The sequence below is a fragment of the Bidens hawaiensis genome, unplaced genomic scaffold, assembly GCF_021521415.1.
Source record: "Bidens hawaiensis isolate Kalapana, Puna unplaced genomic scaffold, B.hawaiensis_p1.1 tig00016461_1, whole genome shotgun sequence".
Classification (NCBI taxonomy): domain Eukaryota; kingdom Viridiplantae; phylum Streptophyta; class Magnoliopsida; order Asterales; family Asteraceae; genus Bidens; species Bidens hawaiensis.
In genome coordinates this window covers 581,633-591,232 of record NW_027492509.1, presented here as the reverse complement: position 1 = coordinate 591,232, position 9,600 = coordinate 581,633, and the positions used below count along the sequence as shown (strand labels likewise).

Genomic DNA, 9,600 nt, shown 5'->3' with positions numbered 1-9,600 from the left:
AAGGCTTTGAGTTATCTCTGGATCAAATACCGATCTCCGTTTAGTAGCATTTCTTGGAAAGATTTGTGTAATTTTTCGTTGTAAGGTCCGTTTTTTGCTTGTTGGTGTGTTTGTTGGTTCTAGTGTCTTACTAGTTTGTTGAATGAAAGTTAACGTTAAAAAAAAAAAAAAGTCATGACATATTCGACATGTTGATTCCATAGATGAGGATTTGAGAACCGAGTGTGACCCGGGTTCAATTTCCAACACTACTACATTAGAACTATTACTATATAGAATTCTTTAAAAAGGCATTTAACTATTTTTATGAAATTTGATATTTATATATAAAAATTATAAATACGTCAAATCCATTAACTATCTCTGAAAATCTACCTATACTAATAAAAGAAAATAATTTTGACACGTTGCATTTTAAGGTTAATTCTCACTATCAATTTCCCTCCAAAATCTATTCTCTACTATTAATGGAAAAGTAAAAAAAAATATTGGTTCTAAATATAGTATTGATTATAAATTTAATATACAAGTATTAATTGGTCAATCTCTATAGATTGAATTATTAATACAATAAATTATATTTTAAACATATTTAATATTAAAAAATATTAGTATAATAATTATGTGTCATAAATATATTTTCTTTAAGATTGAAATGTATATATATATAAAAGAGTTTATGTTAAAAGAGTACATTAACATTCAATTTTTTTGAGACATTTTCATATAGAATAAAGCTATAATAAATTTTTATTTTTATTTTTCTTTTACAAATATTTAGTCTTAAAAATTATAGACAATTTTTCCATTTTTATATTTATTATAAGACTATTGTGATAGTTGAAAAACAACGTGTTTATAAGAACAACATGAAAGCTGATCGAAAAGGAAAATATGTTGTCTTTTTTGTTTATGGCCGGGTATGAAACGTATAACATTTTTGTGAAAGACTTTAGCTACGTCTTTCACATCAAAACGCCTCATTCTTTTAAATGTTGCTTCCAGTGACATTGTTTCATTATTGTATACCGATAGTATAACAACCCATTCTCGATTTAAAATTCAAATATATTTGATGATATAAAACGATTATATTTGTAATACATTTTTTTTACATAATATAAAGAGACTTAATTATCTTTTTTTTATTTGTATTAACTTATTCATTGTAATTTATACATTAATTTATTCCGTGTAATACATGGGTTTCTAAAGCTAGTATCCAATAAAAAAAATATATAAGTATTTTCTAAAGTGTGAATGAAAATTTAGTTACATGCATCTTTTTAATTAAATGCACTTAAATCTTTATGCCTTTTCTTATCAACTTCAGAAACCACTCGACTATCTTTCAGCCTAAAACGTGATACAACTCCTTCCATTGTCTTCCAGTCTTCCATGCACACAAACACACCCACCTTAAAGACACACAACCTATATCAACAGTGGCCTTTCTGCTTAAAAATACAATGAAAAATTCCAAATTCTTCATATTCTTTTTGCTATTCATGTATTCATTAACCAATGGTCCATACTCCATATATTACTAAGAAAACCTCTATCTTCAAAACATGTTTCAAAAGTTATTCTACAAAACAAAGAAACAAGTTTTCAAAATAGTTGATAAGAATGATCATTCTTTTACTAACTTATAACGTATAATTGGTATAAGCTCTTCGATGAAAATCACAAAAAATGATCATTTTGACTTTTGGCCAACTTTATTTTAATAGATGTTTGGCCACAATTATAATTTATAAACACACGACACATCACGCCTTCTAAACCAAAAGCGGAGTTGTTTCGGGTAGGGCCGGCATATCGTGTATACCCGTACACGATAAGACACGAACACGATATGACATGAACACGAAATGTGTATATCTGTGCACGACACGAAAACTTATCGTGTACCTGTAACACGAACATGTTACTGCCTGATATACACGATAATACACGATAAAAGTTGTTTAGAAACACATATTTGACAGCCTGTTTAGTGAAACAAAAGTCGGAGAGGGAATGTTCGTGAGTGGTGAGTGGTGACGGCTGAGAAACAGAGAGTGAAGATGTTTTAATAATTTAGGGTTTAGGATAACTTATAATTATATATATATATATATATATATATATAAAATTATAAAATCTAACCGGGTACTTAACATGTACTTAACAGGTAGACATGTATTTTACCTGTTTAATTAGACACGAAAATTAAGAGGTAATTTTGTGTCTACATGTTTAGTACACGAAACCTGTTAAGACCTTACCTGCTACATGTTAAAGTCGTGTAGGTACGTGTCGTGTATTCATGTCTCGTGTATAAATTGCCAGCCCTAGTTTCGGGCTACATGTCATTTGATTATTAAGTAAAGATTTGTGTTATTCATATGATAATTCGATCAGATGAATACGTTTGATTTCGACGATTGAGCTTGGCTCTGTTTGGCTCTTGATCAATCGAACACCAAAAAGAATTTTGATCCAACTTGATCGATCATCCCTAGTCGATCACGCTTTGATCAACTTGATAGGGATGAGGATGAGGATGAAGATGATGGATGGATGGATGTTACTTTTTATGTGTTTTTGTTCATTTTCCCTTATTTTAAGAATGAGATTGGACATGAAAGATAGATGTGAATGCTCGTGTAATTTCTTTTGCTGGACAATTTTTTTTTTTTAATTTATGAATGACGCTAGGATACGGGATGGGATGTGAATGTCGTATAACTAGTTTTACTTTTATTAAACTGTAATAAATGACATTCAAATCTATTTCTTGTTATATCAACAAAACATTATTGTTAGCTCGCTCATTACATTATTAATTCTGGTCCTCTAAAGTTAACTACAAGCACTGAAGCACATATATAAAACAAATGATATTTTCTTGCCAATGACACGCACCTTGTGTTTTAAGTCGTTTTCGTTCCACAATGAGATATGACATCTCCCTAGTATGTTCATGTGACCTATATACGCATAGTTATCGTCACGTAACTAACATTACCAAAAGTAGATATTCATTTTATGAAGTTGACAAATGAATGTTTTTAAGTAGATATTGACTTTTCATTGTTTTATTTAAGGATATTTTTATAATTTTAATGTGTAATCAATGACAATAATTTTGGTTTTCTTGGACGGTTAATTTTGATCACTGACGGATCCTTCAGATATTTTTCATTCTACATTCAGGAGGAAACCCACATATAGGTGAGAAAACCCCTATTTTATTTTTCTGTCTCAAATGACACTTGAACCTAAGACCCCCCCCCCCCCCTCTAATGTCTTTGTGTTTAAGGTCGGTATTCACGCTTGGAGAGCGGATGGCAGGGTCCCAATTTTGTTAGAGCTTTTTAAAAGAGGTATTTTGGTTATGACGGCGGTATGCCCGATATGTGAAGACGAGTTGGAGTCGGCGGAGCATTTGGTGATTTCATGTCGGTTTGCCCAAACACTATAGAGTGTAATCTCTTCGTGGTGTAAGGTGTCTTCCATTTTGGCTTTCACGGTTAAAGACTTGCTAGATTTACATCGGTTGTCCCACTTCCCAAAAGCGAAAAACAACAACACTTAATGCGGTGTTTTTAACGACAATTTGGTGCATTTGGCCCGAGCGAGATGCTCGTGTATTTTAATGTAAACAAATAATATTAACAATGTGGTTGGCGAAATTAAGACACTAAATGTTTTTGGGTATAAAACCGGAGAAAGAACGGGAGCCTCACATGGGAGAGGTGACGGGGCTTTAATTTCATGTTATAATGGGTGTTTGAGAGGCGTTTCTTGCTTATTTTGTTTGTACTTAATACTTAATTTTTGTATAACGTATGGGGGCGGTGACTGTTTTTGTTCGTTGTTGTAACCTGTAACTATAGTTGTTAATCTTAATAAAGTTTTAATAAAGTTTTGGTTCGTCGTTCAAATAAATAAATAAATAAATAATAATAATAATAATAATAATAAGGTTAAAAGGAGGCTGCATCTCTGGCAAACTCACAACCCATAATCTACAGCATTTATGAAGAATCACACATTGAAAAGTGTGAATAATTAACCTTTTAGCTCTTAGATCCTCTTAACTGTACGATCATACCTTCTCTGAAACACTACAAATTTCTTTTTTACCTCTTCCATCCTTGCTTCTACTTATAAAAAACAGAGCTGACACTCGAACCTTCCCAATATTATCCTTAATAAATCCTGAATTACACATTGGGTTTATGTAATATTACTGGGTCTTCCTCCAATTTATCAAATTTCTTGTTCAATTGTTCAGTTTCATCATGCTCTGTTTTTCGGTTTTGAGACTCTGTTTTGATTGTTTTCTAAAATTCGTCTGGAAATTGGTGCAATTGGAAGTTGTTTTCGGTTGAAGATTGAATTATATGCTATTGGGTTGTTTTAATTTTGGTTTTTGATCTTTAATTTGTAAGAAATTGGATCAAATTATCAATATTCGAATACTCTGTTTTTATAGGGTTTTAGGTGAAATAGGGGAAAATTGATGCAATTTGATGTTGTTTTTGGTTAAATATTGAAGTAAAGGTTATTGGGTTGTTTTAATTTTAGTTTTTGATCTTTAATTTGTTAAGCATCGAATTATCGGGTACTCAGAATACTCTGTTTTTGCTCTGTTTTTTAGGTGAAGAACAGGGGGGTTGATATGGGTTTAATTAATTGGAATGTGGTAATGGTGATTGTGATGATGAGTTTGATTGTTGTGTGTGTTAATGGGGAAGATGAAGATGGTGAATTTGAAGGTGTGGGTGGTGGAGCTCCAATGGTGAAAACAGAGCAAGATAGTTTGTATTTTGCAATTCAAGGGTTTGTGGGTAAAGAATGGAATGGGTCGGATCTTTATCCGGATCCTTGTGGGTGGACTCCAATTCAGGTATTTTCATATTTTGAGTTTTTTTTAATCTCATTTTTACTTTTTGGAAATCATTTAATCATCATTTTAAACTCTTAATCTTGTTAAATGATTTTATGACTTATGAGCGAACTTAAATGGAAAAAAGTACTATAATGACATTGTAACTTAATAGTAAAATGTTGGACTACCTAACATGAAATTTACGGTTGAGTTTGATATAAACGAGTTGGGTTGACTCCATGAACACGTTTAACCGGTCATATTCGGGTTAACCTAGTTAGTTCACCGTTCAAATTGTTTAATGCATTTAGGTTTTTTTTCTTAAGTTGTATTTACATAGTAGTTCGGTATTTTATACAAAAAGGTAAAAATAAAAATTCATCAAGTTTAACGAATATTGCCATCAAGTTTTATATATTTAAAACATTTGTAATTTAAAACACGCTTTATAATGGTTCATGTCAACGCACGGAAATTCGTGTCATGTTCTGATTCACGTGTCTAACATAGTTTTTGGAATCTTGTCAAATTTTTTGGGTCGGTGTTAAGTTGGTCCGCTTAACCAGCAAACACGACCCGATATATGGTATATGTATGTATTTACATACAGGGTAAGGTTATAATAAAAACACATTGTTTTGTAGGAATGGTAGGAATAGATATAGGCCATTAGATCAACCAATCTAATGGATGAGATTAGAAAGCTAGTTAAAAGCATGGTGTTTCTTAACTTTATCCTTAGTTATGTGTTCATTAGGGGCATTTTCGTCCATTAGTATAATTACATCCCTTTATATATATATATATAAACCGTCATTTTTAATTTTTTAAGAACAATATTCAGTTATAAAACTAACACTATAATTAAATAATTAAATTAATTGATTCAGTAGACATAATAAATAAACTATGTGTGGTATTTTGCATAAACTAAAAAACTATGATGTGCACGAATGAATAATAATAATAAACAATTGTATGGCCTGTAAAGGGAATTGAATGAATATAACACTTGAAATTAAAAAATAATAAACACAATCAATAGTAATTAATTTATATACCGTTTCATCGTTTATTTATTAAAATCACATTAAAAAGGAAGAAAATGTAGCAACTGAGGAATCAGTTAAGGAATAATTGATGTTTTGATTATTAGGAAAAAGGAAGCAAGTTGAAATCCCGTAACTATAGGAAATAATCGGTTAATTTGACATTTTAATTCAATTTAATGGATATAGAGATTTACCTAAATACCCTTTAATATAAGTTAAGAACTATGTCATGTGTCATTTATTTATTTGTTCTTATTATTCCTAAGAAACTATTTATTTTTATTTAAACCCTCCTCTTTACATATAAGTATATGCAAATGTATAAGTATATTTATACATATGGCTGTATAAAAAATTATACATATGATAATAAATAATAGTGAGTGTAGCTTACTCATGCTTTTGTGTACATCCAAAATGTTCGTACACTGTACCATTTTAGGGTATTAAGTGACCAAAAAGTTAAATGTTTGTGTGTTTTCTTTCATGCACAAAAGTTGAAGTAGAAAATTATTTTGTATGAGAAAATGATAATTATATGTTCTTCATGACTTTCTTGACACAATTCTTTTGTTTTACAGGGTGTTTCTTGTGATATTTTTGATGGATTTTGGTATGTGACAGACATGAACATTGGTTCCATCCATGATAACTCACTTTCATGTGCTCCAAATGCTAGATTCACCCCCTATCTGTTTCAACTCAAATACCTAAAATCACTAGCATTTATCAATTGTTTTTCTACCCCACCTATAGATTTTTATTCAGGAAACTGGGCTGCATTTTCGGGCAGTCTAGAGTCTCTTGAGTTCCGGTCAAACCTAGGTTTGACCGGACCCATTCCAGCCACTTTTGGTCAACTCGAAAAGCTTCAATCGTTGGTGCTAATCGAAAACCGATTATCAGGTGGATTACCGGACAACATTGGTAACTTGCGACATTTGAAAAGATTGGTATTAGCTGGGAATCAAATCACGGGTAAAATTGGAGATAGTTATGGTTATTTGAGTGAGTTATTGATCATGGATTTGAGTAGAAACTCATTATGTGGGAGCTTACCTTTGACTTTTGGAGGGTTGACTTCTCTCTTGAAGCTTGACTTGAGTCAAAACCAATTAGAAGGGAGTATCCCAAGTGAGATTAGTAGTTTGAAGAATCTAACACTTTTGGATCTTAGTAACAACAAGCTTTCCGGTGGGTTGACTAAGTCAATTCAAGAAATGAGTTCATTACAAGAGTTGGTTTTGTCAAGGAACCCTATAGGAGGTGATCTCATGAACATTGAGTGGCAAAATCTTCAAGGGCTCATGGTCTTGGGTCTTTCAAGCACGCGGTTGACAGGTGGGGTCCCCGAATCGGTTTCTCAAATGAAAAGGCTTAGATTTTTGGGTCTTAGTTACAATAATCTTTCGGGATATCTTACACCAAAACTAGCAACGTTACCATATTTAAGTTCGTTATACGTATATGGAAACAACCTCACGGGAGAGCTTAAATTCCCTCAAGGGTTTTATGAAAAGATGGGAAGGCGATTTGGAGCTTGGAATAACTCAAACTTGTGTCTCCCAGTCGGTTTGATGCCTATGAAGTTTGGACCGTTTGGGGTAAAGTCGTGTCAATAAATTACGTTAAATGAGGTTAGTCTTAGTGATTCTAGTTATAAGTTGGGTAACAAGAATCAAAATCCTGACTCGCATTATCCAACTTCCTCTGGTTGTTTAGGAAACAAATTAATTAGGATTTGTCTGATTTGGAGTGTGTTCATGACAAGTGTCTTTTTCATGTAACAATTACTAATTTTATAATGTAGTATGAACTTTCTTAGTTTCTTTAACATGAATTATGGTGTATCATATATGGATTGAACAATTTTTAGGTCTTATGACCGAAAACTATGATCCTCTATTTCTCATAAGCCGGTTATAAATACAACTTGATGCTTGATGAAGTTGATGTGATGAGCACGTAGCGATCTCAACGTCCCATGATGCTAAAACAATTATAGTTAACTGAATCAACTAAATCTATGTGTGAATATAGGTGTATTTTTTTTTTTTTGAAAATTGACTTTCATTAAAAACAAACACAACCAACGACTATCACCAAGACGGAGAAAGACGCTGAAATCCAAAAACCAAAACCAACAATCACGTTACATCAAATAAACACCAACTTTTCCAATCCACTACCCCTATCTTAGATCTATTTTTGTACCAAAGAAAACCCAAAGATTTTATATCCGCAACCATTTCTGCCACCTTAGTGTTCTTGCCCGAAAAAATCTTTTCATTCCTAGCCCGCCAAATCCTCCAACAAGTAATGATGACAATTCCATGAATAATCAATCTCTTATTCCCCGACGCACCACAAACCTTATGCACTTCCACCAAATCATTGACATGAAAAACAAAAGATCTAGGGATGTTGCACCATGAACCAATCGCATTCCAAACGGCCATAGAAATGAAACACCCGGTTAACAAGTGCTCGAGCGATTCCTCATTACTCTCACATAAAGCGCAACTATGATCATCACAATGCAAATGACGTCTAGCTAAAGCCTGCTTGGTTGGAAGACTATCCAGAACGGCCCTCCACATAAAAATATTACATTTTTCGGGACCCAATCGCTCCATTGGAAACTGGAACTCCCAGCATCCACCACGGACCGCACCATCCATCTTTTAATCGCCGAAACCTCGAACTCTTTGCAGCTACCAACCGCCCAAGACCATGAATCTTCACGGTCAACCATCACCACCCCTTGAAGGAGATCTTCCAACTCCTGCTTCTCGATCACCTCCTGTTGAGAGCAAGGAGCTCTAAGCCAATCCCACACAATGCGACGAGAAGATCCAATGACCACCAACCGATCTGCTAACAAGACATTTTTATGTTTTTCTACCGCATATAAGGACGGATACTTGTCCATAATCGGCGCCGAACCCAACCACAAATCCGTCCAAAACCGAACTTGGCGACCATTCCCAACTGTGAATATAGGTGTATGATGTGTGAAAACGTATATGCATTTGGGTAGATCTAATGGGAAAATTAACTTTGTTAGGTATTATCAGAATGTAAACTATAGGTACAATAAGTGGTGGTGTTTAATGTAACGTGAGGTTGTATATACACATTAACGTTTTTGTTGCTTTCTGGGCCATTTAGGCATGTGAAAAATTTTCAAAATAAATGCACTTTATTTCCAAAATACCTTTTAATAATTGATATACAAAAGTAGTAAAAGTTGTAACATAACATTTGATAATTCACCAACCTAGTTGTAAATAAAGTTTAATATGAGTAGTGAGAAATGAACAAGTTGTAAATTATACTTCGAATTTTTTTTATTGATCCATTAGAGCTTAAATAAATAATATTACAACGGATCGAGGCTATAAAATGAGCTTTCGGTATTTCATGTGCGTTAACGCAAAACGAATTAAAATTGATATCGTGACAACCACATAGACACTTATATGTGGTGTATAGAAAAATAACATAGTTAAAACGTCAAGTTTAAAGTAATTTGTATATAATGTGGTATAGCTCCTAAAATTTTAGACGCCTACTTCTATATTACGCCCCTTTTTTTATTTCACATCTAATGCGCCCTACATTAATCAACACTGTAGAATAACTTACTCTCACTTTGGCAATAGT

General features: G+C 32.8%; 1 protein-coding gene across 1 annotated transcript; it reads left to right on the top strand.

Moving 5' to 3' along the window:
- Positions 1 to 4,667: 4,667 nt before the first annotated feature.
- On the top strand, positions 4,668 to 9,243 carry LOC143551555 (piriformospora indica-insensitive protein 2-like). Its single transcript, XM_077041958.1, has 3 exons — positions 4,668 to 4,900; positions 6,516 to 7,974; positions 8,938 to 9,243. The coding sequence occupies exons 1-2, from the start codon at positions 4,673 to 4,675 to the stop codon at positions 7,554 to 7,556; spliced, it is 1,269 nt and encodes a 422-aa protein (XP_076898073.1). The 5' UTR covers positions 4,668 to 4,672; the 3' UTR covers positions 7,557 to 7,974; positions 8,938 to 9,243.
- The last annotated feature ends 357 nt before the right edge of the window (positions 9,244 to 9,600 follow it).